Source organism: Leptodactylus fuscus, chromosome 10 (genome assembly GCF_031893055.1).
Source record: "Leptodactylus fuscus isolate aLepFus1 chromosome 10, aLepFus1.hap2, whole genome shotgun sequence".
NCBI classification, from domain to species: Eukaryota; Metazoa; Chordata; class Amphibia; order Anura; family Leptodactylidae; genus Leptodactylus; species Leptodactylus fuscus.
This window is the reverse complement of record NC_134274.1, coordinates 28,277,426-28,295,608: the sequence shown is the minus strand read 5'-3', so window position 1 is coordinate 28,295,608 and position 18,183 is coordinate 28,277,426. Positions and strand designations below refer to the sequence as shown.

Here is an 18,183-nt window from a genome sequence, read left to right as displayed (position 1 = left end):
AAATATATTACTATTTCCACGAACAACTCTTTAAAAGGGTGTGATAGTATACGTGTACTTTACGCTACAATGCTCATGTGTAACAACTTACCATATCATGGTAAACATTGCATTATCTCTCTCTACTCTTGACTTGACTCCTTTAGTAAAAACTTAAGATTCTTCATAAGAATTCTGGAGTATCGTTACTTATAATTCTGGGCTGTTCCTCTTGTTTGTTTGTGTAGAACTACTGGCAACGTAGCGTATAGTAATGATGGAAATTAGCTAAAATTATACAATCTTTATTTCAGTCTACCTTCCAGTTTGTCGTAAAAAGTGCTCTTCAAACTCTCTTAAAGCTTTTCTTAATCTTTTCTTGTCCGCTCTGGTTTCACGAAGTTGATCAAGAAGCTCTGGCCTGGAACATAGAAGGGAGACCAGATCAGAACAAGGTAACGGGTAGTGTAGTGAACATTCACATTGGCTACACCACTGGAAAACAAGGCTTATTACACTTTATATAGAGAGCATTGGCCCCAGTAATAAATTATACCTTGCAAAATCCAAAGTAATACAAAACTTAACCCCTACTTAACTGCTTGGTCTGGGCGAGACACTAAAGTGAGAGTCCTGAGGCCTCTTCATTGTTTACCAGCACCATGCCACAGCGACACGACTACATGTAGTACCAGGCACAGCCACTATAGAACATACAGTGCTGTGTCTGTAGTAGCAGAGCCTGCAAACCACTGACGGTGAGGGTGTCTGGAGTTGATCATCCATTAAGCTGATAGTAATGACTTATCCTATTGATCGGTCATCACTATTCAGGTTCTGTAAAAACTCTAAACTTGATGCCTTACAATAATGCTTTGCTAGTTTTGGCTAAATCAGAAACATACTAGTCAATTTGTGGCTCTTATGTCAGGACAGAGTAACATGGCAGTGAGTATTACTGATGTCTAAGGTTATAAATATTAAATGGTTAAAGCTGTATTCACAGCAGGGCACGTCCTTAGTTCTGATGAACATTTTTCATTGATTTAGGTCAGTAATGAAAACTAATTGGAGATTACGCAATAATGTGTGCAGGATATGGAGTCCCAGAAATAGAGCAGGGCACAGTTAATATATGAAAGTAGGTGTCTTGGGTATAATAGGATTACGCAGAGCTATACGTTATTAGATATTGGGGAGATCAGCACTTACTCGCTGTATATTGCAGAGTTCTGGGCATCAACAGGAACATATGATTTGCTCTGAAAACAGAATGACTATTAAAACTACACATTTTTCTATTCGGATCAGAGGATACTATAAAGCAGCCTTTTTCTTCACTTATCTCTGGAGTGCTGCCTAGATTTTGTCTTTGGATACCTCTGAGAAACTTGGTCGGCTCCTCGGGTCTAGCACCGATCTTATTAGATCTCCGTGCTGCTACACTTTTTTTTGGATCAGCTATCTTTACATGCCCTTTAGATTCCAGTCTTGGTTCTTTCGCTACAGGAATATTTTGGTGAAGCAATGGTGCTTGTAGTTACAATGTGGAGTTTAGCTGGAACTCCCTGCCGGCATTATTGTGAATTGGTGATATTGCATGCAAAATACGAGATTGTTAAGAATCAATCCTTGTTACCATGTGCCGATAAAGAAATAACACTTACATAGATGCTTCATGAAGGTTGGACATAGACAGCGCTGGTTGACGCACAGGTCGCTTTTCGTCCAAAGGAGAGACGTAGGCGGGTTCTAGATCGTCACTGCAGTAGGTGAGATGCTCATCCGGAGGTAAATCGGCGTCTTCAGTCAATACAAATTCACTGGAGGAATTCTGGGCACTGTCGTCATCGGAGTCCTCTTCTTCATGCTAAACAGATAAGATATAATGTTTCTCTCTGCAGGTCCTATAGCCTATGTCTCATGAGATGAAGCAATACTCATGAAGAAGCAGAACATTACCTAACTTGAACATCACCGCACTTGAATATGTTTAATACTTGGGGGCCATGGAGAAAATATCAGTCTTCATATGGAAGGGAGAGGAGAAATGTAATGAGGAGCTGCAAAGTACAGGTTCCATATAACAAAAGCTGCACTACTGATCAGGACTGCACTACTGCTCAAGACTAGAAATCATGTTTACTTCTGAATTAGGCTTCAAGTACACTGGAGGTAATTCAACACATCTGAGCCAGTTTTCTAATGTAGATGTGTGATAATGTGGCGCATTTTTGGCGCAAGGGCCTTTCTTGCACCAGAAATGCAACACATCCCCTATTCTACTGACTTTCCATGAATATGGGAATAGTGGAAGGTCTAAGGCAGGGATGCTGCAACCCAACATATTTATTATAATTCAAGACACTTTTCTAGCGTAAGTTATTCAGGAATTTTACGCCATTCCCTGACTGGCGTAAGTTTTCGCACTTGATTTATTAAGAGGCCGGAGTTGCTTGATAAAACAGGCGCACCTTGTGCCTGCTGGGCCCACCAGTCTTAATAAACCTGGCTAAGACCACGCAGAAGAAAAGCACCATGGGGAAAACTGCGGCAGCAATGTGTTTTTTCCTGCCGCACTTTTCTGCCTTATAATTCATACCATGAACAGGCCAGCATGAGGTTTGCGGTTTTCTGCCGTGGCAAGCACTTGTGACCTCCTTTGAGATCAAGCTTTGTTTTCTCTGGTAAGAGGCTCTTGATTCAATGAAAGGAGGAATTAACAGAAAATGATTTGTCTGTAACAAGGCTTGAGATGCACATCAGAAGTATACAGTCTTAGCTGAAATAAGGCGAAGATTGTGTACTATTGTGTACTATTGTATCATGACAGTGTCTTAATCTCACTTATGCAGAGACAAGGAGACCAAGGTCAGTTACTGTATTTGTTACATACAAGGATGTGGAGGACAAATGTACAAAAACTAAAGCCATTCCATACAGAGAATAACACGTCAGTAAAAGAGAAACTTACTATTGTGGGAATCAAGGATGCGGTGGATAATAACTGCTTTATAATCCGGTATCTGTCGTAGAGCGGCTTCATTAGGCTTCGCTCCTGCTTTGTCACCTAAAACAGCAAACGCATTGTTATGTAGCATGCTGGATAACAATATACGGCCGGGTTCACACGGCGTATTGTGGCTCGTCATTTGGTACTTACACGCCGCGGGATCTTATGCGGGCTGTATACGCTCCGATTGTTTTCAATGGGAGCCGGTACCGTACACGCAGCGCTATTTTGCGGCCGTGATTTTGCGGCGGCCGCAAAATAGCGCCGCGTGTACGGTACCGGCTCCCATTGAAAACAATGGGAGCGTATACGGCCCGCATAAGATCCCGCGGCGTGTACGTACCAAATGATGAGCCACAATACTCCGTGTGAACCCAGCCTACTAGTTTTTACCAAGCTGGTCAATAGGTTAGTGCACATCAAGGGATTTTACAGGTATAAAGCTGGTAACACATAAGCAATACATGAATGACACGCAACACATCAACATCAAATAGTACCAACCATCAAGTAGTATCATATAATATCCACCATCTAATTGTATCCTATAATAATAACTGTCAAATTTTAGGAATTAATACCAACCATCAAATAGTATCATATAATAACCATCAAATAGTATCAAATAATTCCAACCTATTGAGCGGAGCATAAACTCTACACTTATGTAATGTTTACAGGTATGTCCATGGGTACGGGTAGGTTCACACACACCCAGGTGAAATAAACCTCATTGAAATGAATGGAAGGCAGAAGAAGAACACCAGTCTGGGGCAATTTCATGGAGAATTTGCAATTGGTAAAGCAGAAAAATTCTGCTCCCCATTTCCTGAAGGACTATTTTTCTGCTATAGGAGAATACTCTCAGATGGCTTCAGTAGTGTCATCCTCTGTATAGAACATATCTGACATATTGGGGAGGGGGAGAGAAGTGAACATGCTGGATTTCAACTGCACAAGTGTTTGGCAGCAGCTAGTTCCTTTTTCCTCCATTAAAACACATGCATACGTGGTCACAGCGACCAATGTTTGGTAGCTCTGCAGCATTACAAGTGTATGGCCGGCTTTACATGTTAGGCGTTGCTCCTTGTAAACGGTAAATGATAGATTAGAAAGGTTCGGTAATAGATGACAACTCATTTTCCAGGGAACAAGACTTTGTAACACACAATGTTGTCCATACAGAACACAATAGCAGCTAGTATTGATTTCTGACACTAACCATGTAGGTTCGCCCAAGGACACGTACGGTCAATTCACACTCTATCCCTATTCTTAGCACAGCTTCGGTTATGGATTAGACAGGACCCGGTCAGCTCCTCTGTCTCTATGTAGGTTTTAGAAAAACATTCCTAACAAGATTTTTGTTGTTACTCCGTTATTCCTCCTGGAAATGTAAGAATAAAATAACAACTCTGCGCTCCTTTTATCAATTTATTCTTATATTTTCAGGAGGAATAATGAAGAAACAAATAGGCTTCATAAAAACTTTATAGGGAATGTAAGTACTTGCTAAAGTAGACACAGAGGGGGTCTCTTAAGTAAAACTTACTTTTTAGTTTTTTCTAAAAAAAAAAAAAACTGGTGACACTTCACACAGATAAATGAAATGAAGTGGTTTATCCTGCTGACGGACAGGTGGCCATAAGACTGCCACTATATAAATATTTATAGATACTGCGCTACATTAGTACATACAGATGTAGCGACAGTAAAGCGAATGTTCACCGTTATTTACATAGTGTTCATTTAATGTTCACTACTAGAGATGAACGAGTACTGTTCGGATCAGCCGATCCGAACAGCACGCTCGCATATAAATGAATGGACGTAGCCGGCACGCGGGGGGTTAAGCGGCCGGCCGCCGTCAAAGCGGAAGTACCAGGTGCATCCATTCATTTCTATGGAGCGTGCTATTCGGATCGGCCGATCCGAACAGTACTCGCTCATCTCTATTCACTATATCTGTAAAGGTAAAAATGTTACATGTTGTTTCAAAAAAGAAAGAAGGAAAATGTTTCGTTCTTGGATTCAATAAAAATGTTACAATGTTACAAAGTTCTAAAGACGTTTGATATAATCAGGGACTGAGACCTCCGCCATGTGTGACAGACATCTAGATAAAGTTTGCCATCTGATATAAAAGAATGTGATCTTCGAGGTTTATTCGCACTCTCTCTTGGTCTCATCAGCCATGTTAACAATTCCCTGAACAAATTTGTATGGACTTACGAAATGTTGAACATAAGGCGGCCGAGAGCCAGCTGGACAGACACGGGCAGAATGTAAAATAATTCAGACATCGATAGGAAAAATCCTAAGTGCGCGAACAGTCTGACAACAAGCAGGGGGAGTGCTGTAGGCATGAATGAAAACCTGGATTTTGCAGGAGTTAGTCACCTGCTAAAAAAGATTTTATCTCCTCTTTAAGTGCGACTATTATCCCCTATTCCCCCCTTCAATTTTGAATATTTTTTGGGGGCCTATTATTTTGTTAGTCGTAATACACTGGAGGTGGCCCAGTATGACACTGCCCTCAATAATAGCGACAATGTAGTGGCTTTAAATAGTTGTAGGCAAATCAGCCTGTAAGTGCACCAGGGGCGGGGCCTGACTTAGCAGACAGGTGTACAGACAACGTGATGCAGACAGAAGCTGAAGAAGTCAATTATAGCCAAAGCGGAGGGGCAAGGTACCAATTCCAGAGGAAAGCTAGAGCATTTCTGTAAGGAAATCTTGTAAATTAGACCCTATCCCTGATGCACTTGCAGGTTCATTGAGAGGGAGACTTAGCCAAGAGGGAAGGGATTATTAATAGTTTAATAGTCCTGCTCCACCGAGTTGTCTTAAAGGGGTATTCCCATCACGCTTGTTCATCACCATGCAGGCTTTGTGCTCTCTTCACTTCTGGTTTTCTCAGCACATTGGTGGACGGGGTTTCACTTGCTCTGCTATCTGCTATGTTTGCAGTCAGTAATGAAGGATTGGTTGTAAATGAATTACCACAGTATGAAGCTGATGCAGAGGCTGATGTAGCAGAGCTGGATTTGAGTCAGTTTGCATTACATACAGAGGTAACGTACTCCCTATCTCAGCCCTTATCAGCCAAATTCAATTAAACCGACTGATAAAAGTGAAAAAGCAGGAGATAAGGGCTCAGAAATCACGGAGCTCTCACCTCCCCCCTTTGCTATCTGAGGAGCTCTGTTGCTTGTCTGTGGCAGAGACATACACAGCTCAGACCTACTCCCAGCACTCAGCCCCTCCCTCCCCCCCTGAGAGCAGGCAGCTTCGTCACTTGGGGACTGAGCAGATAAGCCCGTGGTCCGGGGCCCGTGGTCATAGAAACGCACGTAAACAATTAAAAAAAAAAATTAAGATAGAGGCCAAACAAAGCAGATTTGATAACGCGATGTATTTAGAAAAAGTCTTAAATCCACATAAACTAGCAGTAGAGATAGGATCCTTGTTATGGGACAACCCCTTTAACAGCCAGACCCCAGACAGTGAGGAGTCGGAGAGGGGCCCCGGCACACATAAAGTAGCTTTCTTCATATATTTCTCAGCTTTATTTGTAATATGAGACAAAATATTACAATATAATATTAGTCCCCTCACAATATGTTATACTAATCCTGCAGAATTAGGTGTAGTTAGAGGATCAACAGAAAGCAAGGACTATCACACAACAACGTACGGTGAGTAGGAACAGACATGGAAAGACACTGTTACGGTCAGTACAAATCTGAAACTCGGTTAAGGTACTTACTGGGCGTCCATGAATATTCTCAAAATACAGTAGACATTTCTGGAGACTCATTTTTTCCAGATTCATTTGCTTTTTTGTCATATCCTATTTAAAAAAGTTATGGGTATAGTTAGGAGGGATACGGAGTGATGGGCTTGTTCACACATGTGTGCTTAATGTAGAACATAGCCGAGCGTCATACGACATATTACAATTGTTAGTGGCCGGTGGATTTTTATTACCCATCAATTCTTACTCTCATCTTACAATTTCAGCGCTAGCGTATAATGTAGCAGTGCAGTCCACAAGGGAATAACGGGGTAGAACCTCCAAAAATATCACAAATGGCCATTGGGCCTGTGGGCGGAGGCATACATGCCATGTGCACAACAGAAGATTGATGTGTGAACAAGTGTCTATATTGACTGACAATTTAATATAGCACAAAAACTTTTAGCAACTCTTAATTTTAGGTCTCCTAGTATTATCAAGAGCTTTTTTTCTATTTCTCCAGATCGATAATAGGGTATTATGTAAGTACACCAATAATGTAATTTCTGGCAGAACTGATCAAATATTGCATAGGATATGTGTCCTTCTAAGGGCAATGGCCAGGTAGGTGTTCTTTTATTTAGCATTATTATGCAGGTGCAATAACATCACTCAAAGAGTTTTACCATCTCTACAGGATATGCCATAAATACTTTATAGTGCAGGGCTCATGTTTGGTTTCCACACTTATTGCAAGAACAGGAGGGCAGTGCATACCCATTTCAGACTGGCAAGACATAGCCATACAGAGAATGTGGGAGGATTGCAGGGTCACTATAGCCGGACTAGTTTATTATAATTTATGCCATAAAACTGGCAAACGGCACAGGTTCCACAGCCGGACAGTCCTCTTAAATGGATTTTCTCACATTATATATATATATATATATATATATATATATATATACCCTCAGTACCTCAACCGATCAATTTCTCTCCAGGCTGCCTCCAGAACTATGCAAGCGAAGGAGTCGGAAGCAGCCAGAGCTCTGTACCTCGTGTTTCCATTCACTTATATTGGAGTTGAGCTGCAGCCATCATGAATGACCACTATACAGTGGATAGAGCCATCTACTCCTGACTCCAATGTAGAGATCTGGAGAACAGCGGATTGGTGGGGGTGTCAGATCCACCCCATTCAGATATTGATAGCCTATCAATAAGATTGTTGTGCATCTGATGACAGCATAGTAGGTTATTAACACTGGCATACAGTCTAATATATCTGCCCCATTATGTATACTTTAGCTATAGATACTGTATCCTCTGTGTCCTATAATCCTCTCTGGCAGACCCTGCATAGCCAAGTCTAATAGAAAAAAGTTATTAAATATATTCATAAATCATAACTTAAAGTTTAGCACCAGCACTTCATATTCAAGTACATTACATGCCTTTGTGGATTTAATATGTGATGTGATAAAATAAAAAGACCAAAGCCACAACTATGCAAAGTCTGACCTACCTTTACATTCTCAGGAAGGTTGAGCAGCTGTCTCTTCTCCTTTAGCCTCTTCCATACAGTTTCCACTGTTTCCTCTACAGATGACATTGATGAATTGGTGACATCATGCTGCTCCACCACAATGGATGCTACCGGTCTTTCGTCATACGGCTTACTTTGTGTGGCTCTTGGCACATTTTGGTCTTCAGACAATTTTAGCTTTAACTCTGAAACAAAGGCATGTTTATTCAGTTTAGAATACAATGGAACTGGGATTGTAAAAATATCTAAAAAATACATAGATACATTGTTACTTCAGTAAATGTAGCTGCAGGAAATATTTGTATGGACAGGGATGTATACAGTATATATGGATTTGGAAACGAACTTAAAGGGGTTTTTCCATTTGGGACATTTATGCTTTATCCATAGGATATTCCAGAAATGTCCCATAGATGCGAGCCCAACCAATTGAACCCTCATCTATCTCAATCACAGGGGTCCCAGACCCCCGTCTCGCAGCTGAGTAGAAAGTATGCTGTGAGTGCAGGGTTCCCTCCATTCACTGCTATGGGACTACCAACATTAGCCGAGCCTCCTTGTCATCACTTTATGGGATGGGAATAATGTGAAAAAAGTCAACTATAAACAACATCCCCTATATACATTAACCATTGGGAATGGGATTTAGACAGTGGCTCGATATTTCAGATGTTGGCTATGAGACATCTAGCTGTATATAACCAGCTTTACTTATCAGATCACATTATACTGCATGTAAACAAGGAAAAATTACCTTTGAGCTGTTTACGAGCCTTTGACAGGTCATTCATCCATTTCAGAACTTCAGGATTGGAGGTTTTATCACTATGAGAAGGCTAAAGAAAAGATAGGAGAAAAAATATGTAAAAACAACTGAATGTATTAATGGAAAAATTATTAAAAGTGACTTTCACGTTCTGTTCCTCGGGGTTAGAGATATCAGTGCCGTTACCGATGTCTGCCCACTGTCAGAAGGGCGTTCCTGACAGTCTAGCTAGTCTAGCTTATAGCACATGTTTAAAAGAAACATATACATATTTAACATACATGTATATGTTTTTACACAATGGCACAAGATAGTATCAGAAACCTTGCAATGAAGTTTTATTTGACCATTGTATTTTCTATCCCCATTTATACATAAAAAAATTGGCTTGGAAAGATTCACAGCAATGAGCTTTGGATCGTGACCAGGCAAAAGTAAAACAGACAGAGATACTAATAGATTGTGACCTTCATTGTAAATGGGAAATCCTCTACAATACAAGCTTGTCATAGACTGCCAGAGGACATTATGTCATGATATCTCTCTGACAGAGGTCACACTTGTGCGGCCCTGTGATCCTGCTGCCCATTGTTCATACTCTATTCTCAGAAAAGACATTTATATGTATTTCTCACCCGATAGTTTTTCTCCTGCTCAAATCTATCTTCAAATTTCCTGATCTTCCTCTTCAGGTTCTGGATTTGCTTGGTGAGCTGTATAACGGTTAAGGGTTCTTTCGGGTCCTCACAATTCCCTCTTGATGAACTTCTTGGCCTTTAAAGATAATAATAGAATAAATTTAGGCAGCCGTTACAGATTCGGAAGTAGCTGACAATTGACATGTGCATTTGTGATACTGTGAGCAGCAAATGTTTGGTGGCGATGAAAGCATTGGCGATGAAAGCACTGGATGGAACGTTGCCTTAAACTTCAACTACTTACATCATGAATTGCTGAGCGCTTGGTGGGGACGGCGCAGACTCAGGGTCCAAGTTAAATCTTTGACTCTGACTGAAGATAGAACAGCGCGGGGACAACAATGGATTATCTCCATCAGTGATGTGGAACAGAAGACGGCTGGTCCCAAAACTTCGATTCTCTTCAGCCACGTGGTCTGCATCATTCTGTATCTCTCTATGAATGGACGCTGTCTCTGAGATTAAAGGAGAGGAAACAGTTATAGGTTTTGTTTGCATGCTAAATCCATATTCATATATGATAGGTGATCCAGATCCTCAGTGGGAACTCAGGATATAGAGTAGTGGTTCTCAACCTATGGTATGTGTACCCCAGGGGGTACGCCGCATGGTCTCAGAGGGTACGTCCCGTGGCTGCTCTGGTAGTGGCAGATGTAGTGAGTGCAAAGGTTCCAAGGCTCCTGGGGAGCTTATGCCAAAGTACACATCACCTAAAAATACTGAAGCATAGTGTGTACTATGCTGAAGATGTCAGGTCTGGGTTAAGGGGACGGTCTACTCATCAAAAAACCTGTCCTGTAGTTGTCTGTTCTAAACAGACAGATGACATGGACTTATGATCTGATGAGTGCAAAGGTGGTCGAAAGCTAAAAGACCTGTTATACCTGTTATTTGTAGGAAAACCTGGCAGTAAGAGTTCAATTTCCCTTTAGCATGGCTGCCAACAGCTTCTACTTGTTGGGTTATTTCACTCATGATCCATAATCCTGCACAGGCGAACCCAGACTGTAGCACCCTACAATGCTGCACATTACATCCGAACGCTACACAATGTCAGGATGTCATGTCCCGATGTCGTTCAGAGTCTGAACATAATATCCTGAAGAAGAAGCGGGTTTATGCATGATCAGGGCCTGGTGAAAGGCCGTCACCTAGTGGAATAATCCAGTAGATAATGGCCTATGGTCACTGTGTAGGAGGAGGTACAGGGGACATTATACTGTGAGGGTATTAATCTGTGTGGGGCTCTATACTGTATGGGGGCCAGTACTGGTTGCATTATATTGGGTAGTGCCAATACTGTGCTGGGGGACTAAGAAGGCATTATACTATGTAAGGGAAGCTAAAGGGGCATCAGACAGTTTGGAGTCTACTAAAGGGGCATTGTACTCTCTGGGGGCAGTAACTTATTAGGCATTATACTGTGTAGAGACCTCTAAAACAGCACAGTACTGCGTGGGGGCTTTATACTGTGTGGGACAGTCCTGTGTAACATATGGAGAGATGAAGTACAGAGAGCCTGACATTTTAGTGGACAAGATTAGTACACAGTCCCCATTCAGAGAGAAGTGCATTTATAGCACTTTACTTATATCCTGAACAGAGGACCCCCCTCTATTTAACCCCTTTAATGGAATTTTTAATGGAAAAAAAGCAAACAGCTTACTCCTGGCAAGTGGAAGTTAACGCCTGCTGCCCCATAAGCAAAAACCAGGCTTATGTCTTGTGAAATCCTTCCTCCTATTTAATTATATCTTAGTTACATATTCTGCATTGTGCTCTGGAGAATGTCCTGTATTCATTCAGATCTCTACCTACTGCCGGCAACCTTAGAATTTCATTTCCCATTTATTATATTTATGTAATACTCTACATTCAAAGCCTATGTGTAAAACTTATCCGATCATTAATACATGGTGAGAAACGTAGGTATAAGCAAATTCTGCAGAAAGCCTTTCTTAAGGAATGCACAAAGTGAAGGAAGTCATTTCCTGCTGTGCATCTGAACGACTTCATATAACAAAGACCTCTAACATAGAAGAAAAGCCAAGAGCGGGGTAACAAAAGAAAATCAAAGAAACTAAATATATGATGGAAAATTTCACTGTGTGCTAAAAAAAAGTGGTGTATAATAATGGTAGAGTCACTACACCGCACAGGACACGGCACAGGAGCCAAGCAACACTGCGGCTAGAGATCTGGTTCCGGCATCTAACCGTTTGGGTCGCTTTTGTAATGAAGTTTTTGTACTGAAAGTTTCTTCACTAATTGTTTTTCCATGAGACAATTCCAGTGGTTATAAGTATTACTATTGTGACCTCTCTATTTATTATCCCTGTTCTGTGATGTTATGGGATACTTTGTTTCACCTTTATTAACATCAAAATTAGTCCTCTACTGTATATTATTTATATCCTCTAAACTGGGACATTTTTCTATTATAATGTTGTGATTATTATCCCTGTTTTGTGACATCACTGTGTATCAATCCCATACTGTGACATCACTGTGTATCAATCCCATACTGTGACATCACTGTGTATCAATCCCATACTGTGACATCACTGTGTATCATTCCCATACTGTGACATCACTGTGTATCATTCCCATACTGTGACATCACTGTGTGCATTATTCCCATACTGTGACATCACTGTGTATCATTCCCATACTGTGACATCACTGTGTATCATTCCCATACTGACATCACTGTGTATCAATCCCATACTGTGACATCACTGTGTATCATTCCCATACTATGACATCAATGTGTGCATTATTCCCATACTGTGACATCACAGTGATCACTATTTTGTGACATTACTTTGAGCATCTGTTCTGCAATGTGACATCAGCATAGTGTGATACATCCATGAACAGGAAAATCACATGTATACCATACATACATTGTAACCTCACTTCATTAGCACATGTACTCACATGTCTATCTCTATCGTTCCTTTGGAAATCCTATTAATATTATAAATGTGAAAGTTTGTGAGTTTGGATGTTTGTGGGTTTGTGTGTTTGGATGTTTGGATGTTTGTTTCTCAATCACGCAAAACCCGCTCGACCAATTTGGCTGAAAGTTTCCACAAACATAGTTAATACACTCGATTGCGCAATAGGCTACTTTTCGTCACAACAGCGCACATACGTTTGTGCCAGGACCCCCACAAAATCCAAACTCACACCACCATCTCTGCAATCTCACACACTTTGGACCATAGCAAGCCACTAAATTCATATTGCCCTCTGGAGCCTAGCCCCTAACCCCACACAATCTCATATACATATACTTTACCACTTTGCCCCTCCCCTTAACGATACTCCAGGAGGCTCTCTTTAACGCTCCGGAGCAGCCATGTTTGCCGACCCCCACCGCTCTGACAATCCGCGACACCGCCCACCCATGTCAATACCCCTAGGAAGTCTCATAAATGCAAAAAAAAAGTTTAAAAAAAAGTAAAAAAAATATAAAAACAAATAAAAAGGATTAAAAATTCAAATCACCCCCCTTTCCCTAGAACACATATAAAAGTAGTTAAAAACTGTGAAACACATACATGTTAGGTATCCCCGCGTCCGAAATCGCCCGCTCTACAAATCTATACAAATATTTTTCCTGTTCGGTAAACGCCGTAGCGGGAAAAATGGTCAAAAGTGCCAAACCGCCGTTTTTTCACTCTTTTGATTCTGATAAAAATTTGAATAAAAAGTGATCAAAGCAATAACATTTCCCGAAAATGTTAGAATTAAAAAGTACACCCGACCCCGCAAAAAAAAGACGCCCTATACATCCCCGTACACGCACGTATAAAAAAGTTACGGCTGTCAGAATATGACGACTTTTCAAAAAAAAAAATGTTTTAACACAGTTTTGGATTTTTTTAAGGGGTCAAAATGTAAATAAAACCATATAAATTTGGTATCCCCAGCATCGTAATGAAACACAGAATACAGGGGACATGTCATTTTGGTTGCACAGTGAACGCCGTAAAACCAAAGCCCCTAAGAAAGTCGCAGAAATGCATTTTTTGGTCAAATCCACCCCATTTTGAATTTTTTCCCTGCTTCCCAGTACATTATATAGAATAATTAATGGTGGCATCATGAAGAAAAATTTGTCCCAAGAAAAATTAAGACCTCATATGACTCTGGGAGCGGAGAAATAAAAAAGTTATGGGGCTTAGAAGGAGGGGAGTCAAAAATGAAAAACCAAAATCAAAAAAAGCCATCGACGGGAAGGGGTTAACTTCAAATACCTCTGTCCCAAAGTCACTATGTAAAGTTTCTCACAACACCGTATAGCAGCTCAAATACAAAGTAACTTCAACACAAAAGTCTCACGTATTCTCTGAATTACAGCAAAAACAAGATACAAAGTTACATTTCATATCCCATCCCTTATACACAGTACGAAAACCTTACCCACACCTGTATATACCCACTTCTACAATCACCACAGACGAAGTCGCGGGTACCAGCTAGTATACAATATATAGTTTATTAGTCATGTACTGTGACATCACTGTGTGTATTATCCCTGTACTGTGACATCACTGTGTGTATTATCTCTGTGCTGTGACATCACTGTGTGTATTATCTCTGTACTGTGACATCACTGTGTGTATTATCCATGCACTACGACATCATTGTGTACATTATCACTGAACTGTGATATCAACTGTGACATCACTGTGTGTATTATCCCTGTACTGGGACAACACTGTGCTCATCATCTCTGAACTGTGACATCACTACTTATTATTCATGTACTGTGACATCACTATGTTTACAGTATTATCCATGCAGTGACATTAGTGTACGCATTTTCAGGGATGTATGTGCATGGAGTACAGGGGCTATAGCTGCATCTTTATATTGGTGCTTCACCTAGTCGAGTGACACATAAGAAGATACTAGTGCTGGACTCTGCATGTAAAGTAACAGATTTTGCATAGACACTGTTATGCCTTTCTAAGATCCACCAACAAAAAGTTAGAAAACACACTGCTACGTTCACATATTTGTTGGGTTTGTCCATTTTTCTGGGTCATCGCAGGGCCAGAAGAATGGAAATACAGTCAAACTAATGACGGACACAAATGGCTTCTGAGGGTGGCCATTGACTAAAATGGGGTCCATTTGGTGCCTGTCAGGTGTCCTTTTTTCCCCTCTAAAAACGGCAAACAAACAGGTTGGGCTCTCAGGATCCCTAAAGGATCTGTGTCAGACACCTGTATCACCAATGTAACACGGGATAAATCCTGCATCAACGTTAAAGAAATCATGTGAATAACTCAGCACTAGAAAGTCAGACAATGGCCGACAATGAGAATTCCCAGGATCTACTTGTCTGAAGAAGATCCCCCTGTATTAAATTGGGCAACCCCTTTATGTCAACATTTAACTTTTTCTCCTGTTTCTTATATAAACCAACCAAACTGATACCGAACAGTAAATTGAGCAAAATAATAACATTAAATTGTGACTATAAAAAGCTATTAGCTGGAAGCACAAAATAATAAAAAACCCATCATGCTTTTTTAACTGGCCATGTTTTACGATCCAATACATACATTAGATGAATGTCCTTTAGCCGAATTATCATGTGAAATACATAACACACTGAACTGTAGATGAAATATGTGTATTATACAGGACAGACATTAAAGAGAACCTTTCACCCCCTCCACCAACTCTCTGCATCCTTCACTGATTTTGGCGAGGTTAGAATCGTTTCTCTAGCCCCCACCCTTCCTGAGCCATCATTTCTGTTAGTTTCAGTACAATTAGACTCTATTCTGTCAGGTGGTCGGTCCTTGAGTGATTGCTCTAGCTCAGGACAGCCCACCTGACAGTAGAGCTCCTAATATACTAATCCAACAGCATTGATAACTCTGGAACAGTGGGGGCTAGAGAAAAAATTGAAACTGTGCCAGAATCAGAAGAGCGGCAGCTGTTAAGCAATGCAAAGAGTTGGAGTTGGTGGAAGTGGTAAAAGGTCCATTTTAAAGGGGCTCGATCAGCAAAATATTGCTGTATGAGCCCCATATATGCATGAATAGCCTTTAAAAAGGCTATTCGGGGAAGGAAAAAGTATATCAAATAGCTAGGTTCGAGGAGCTAATCAGTTGGAAGGAGAGAACTCACGATAAATACTTGTGGACCTGGTCCCCTTGGTGGTCTTCTTCTACCTGATTCATGTCAATGGTTGCCCTATGACCCCCCCCTCCTTATACCCCCCCCCACCCCCCCTGTTACCCCCTCCATCTACTGACTCTACACCCAATTCTATGAGATCAGTTGATATAAGATTGGCTCACAAACATCTTCATACTTCCCCACGTTTTCCATCGTTGGTTGGTGTTATGTTACGGGTTTCTTTATGTTTATTTTCTTTTATTTCCTTACAAATTACTTACAGACTTTACCTCTTTAGGTATTGCACTATGACTACATTGTACAATCTTTTTTTTTTGTTATTGTATTAGAGTATATATGTGGTGAACATTTCTTCTTTGTAAAATGTTGTAAAAAATCTTAATAAAATGAGAATTAAAAAAAAAAAAAAAAAAAAGGCTATTCGGGCACTGCTAATCTTATTTTATACCCCCCCCCCCATTTTAAAATAAAACTATAAAAACATATATGTAAATCCTACCTGAACATGCACCCTGGGCGGTGATGCACGATCAGACGTCATCTTCTGGCACGTCCACCTATTCTTTCTTCTTCTTTCGGCAACGCCCTCCGGTCCTGGCTCTTCCCCGGCTTCATCTTCTTCCAGTGGTTCAAATCCGATTGGTTGAAATCCGGCGTGTGTGCAGTAGCGCTCCATCCGAAGCTATTGCGCACACTCCGGTGGCACTGCCATTGAGAAAAATGGTGCCTGAGTGTGCGCAGTAGCTCTGGAGGGAGCACTACTGCACACGCGCCGGATTTCAACCAATCGGATTTGAACCGCCGGAAGAGGATGAAGATGAAGCCGGGGAAGAGCCAGGACCAGAAGGCGTCGCTGAAAGAAGAAGAAAGAAGAAGTAGGCGTGCCAGAAGATGACGTCCGATCATGCATCACCGCCCAGGGTGCACGTTCAGGTATGATTTACATATATGTTTTTATAGTTTTATTTTAAAACGGGACAGGGTTTTAAAATAAGATTAGCGGTGCCTGAATAGCCTTTTTAAAGGCTATTCACGCATATGTGGGGCTCATACAGCAAAATTTTGCTGATAGAGCCCCTTTAAAGTGCAACATAAGTCAAACCAATTGTATTCGCTGCACTCAGGCATGCATGCATTTTACAACAAAAAAATTGCAATATTTTAAGGTTCGCACAGGCATAAAGATATCCCTACGAAGAGACAAACCAGCCAAGTACTTGTCAGGTATGAACGGTCTAAGAACAACATACAGGCAAACATAGAGTGCTAGGGTGAGAACAATTTTACTAAAAAGGATCTAAAATTTCTCGGTTTTAGTAAATACTTTTATAATTTAACAATTCTGGAGCATCTTTTCTTATAAGTCGTATATGTTGTACTTGTTCCTCTGTTATTCCTCCTAGACATTTACAAATAAAATGATAACTAGGGATGTGCCCGCTCATAGTCTGATGCTGTCCAAGGGGAATGGTAACAGCCAATTTCTTCATAATTTTTAGGAGGAATAACAGAGGATCAGTTCAATCCCAAATGATAACAACAGAATTGGAAGGATTTACTTCATAGGGCAACTCGGTGACTCAGTGGTTAAGCAGTGAGTCCTGTGTTTCAATCCAGTGTCTGCAAGGAGTTTGTATGTTCTCCCTATGTTTGCGTGGGGGCTACTCTGGTTTCCTTCCACACTCCAAAGTCATACTGATAGGGAATTTAGATTCTGAGCCCTATATAGGACAGTGTTGACAATGTCTGTAAAGTTTGGCACAATATTTTGGCGCTATATATACATAAGAAAAAAATAGGGGTGTAATTGCAAAAACAAACATGTCAGGAAAGGTGACAGGTCCCCTGTAAGGGGTGCTCTGCTTAAAAGTGGAGATGTCTTTAGAGCCTATGGTGGGAATACCACTTTAATGATATTTACAACAGATTTCATGAGTCCAAGAACAACCAGGTTATTACTATAGAGGCAAAAATGATGTCACTGCTTATGGCTGGAGGACATTACCATCACCTATACTGATACATAGCTGTGGCTATAAAACAAGAGTCCAAAATCTACAACATCTGACACTAGCCATGTACAAGAAATAGAACGTCGTAAACGTCATTCTTGGTCAATAGTCATTTCCATGTAGCTTTCTAGCCTGCATTTAAGAGCCTCACATGTTGGTCATTGCAAAAATTGGTTGGGTTTTTGTTGTGATCGGAACGAAACTGTCTGGATCGCAGCAGAATAGCTTCCTATATATGAGGAGGTATTCTAATACTGAGGCA

At 40.8% G+C, this 18,183-nt stretch overlaps 1 protein-coding gene across 5 annotated transcripts in view; it reads right to left on the bottom strand.

Moving 5' to 3' along the window:
* FAM13C (family with sequence similarity 13 member C) overlaps nt 1–18,183 on the bottom strand; it is an 84,751-nt gene that overhangs the window by 5,198 nt on the left and 61,370 nt on the right. For 3 of the 5 annotated variants that reach the window (XR_012711750.1, XM_075257516.1, XM_075257517.1), the window contains exons 7-14: nt 9,986–10,196; nt 9,679–9,817; nt 9,032–9,113; nt 8,257–8,462; nt 6,762–6,845; nt 2,954–3,049; nt 1,647–1,849; nt 299–400 (exon numbers count right to left, since the gene is read on the bottom strand). Coding sequence is in view for 4 of the 5 variants with exons in the window: in XM_075257516.1 (XP_075113617.1) it covers nt 299–400; nt 1,647–1,849; nt 2,954–3,049; nt 6,762–6,845; nt 8,257–8,462; nt 9,032–9,113; nt 9,679–9,817; nt 9,986–10,196 (1,123 nt within the window). In the remaining variant the exon portion in view is untranslated. The remainder of the gene's footprint in view (nt 1–298; nt 401–1,646; nt 1,850–2,953; nt 3,050–6,761; nt 6,846–8,256; nt 8,463–9,031; nt 9,114–9,678; nt 9,818–9,985; nt 10,197–18,183) is intronic. The other 2 variants (XM_075257518.1, XM_075257519.1) reach the window with 1 other exon arrangement.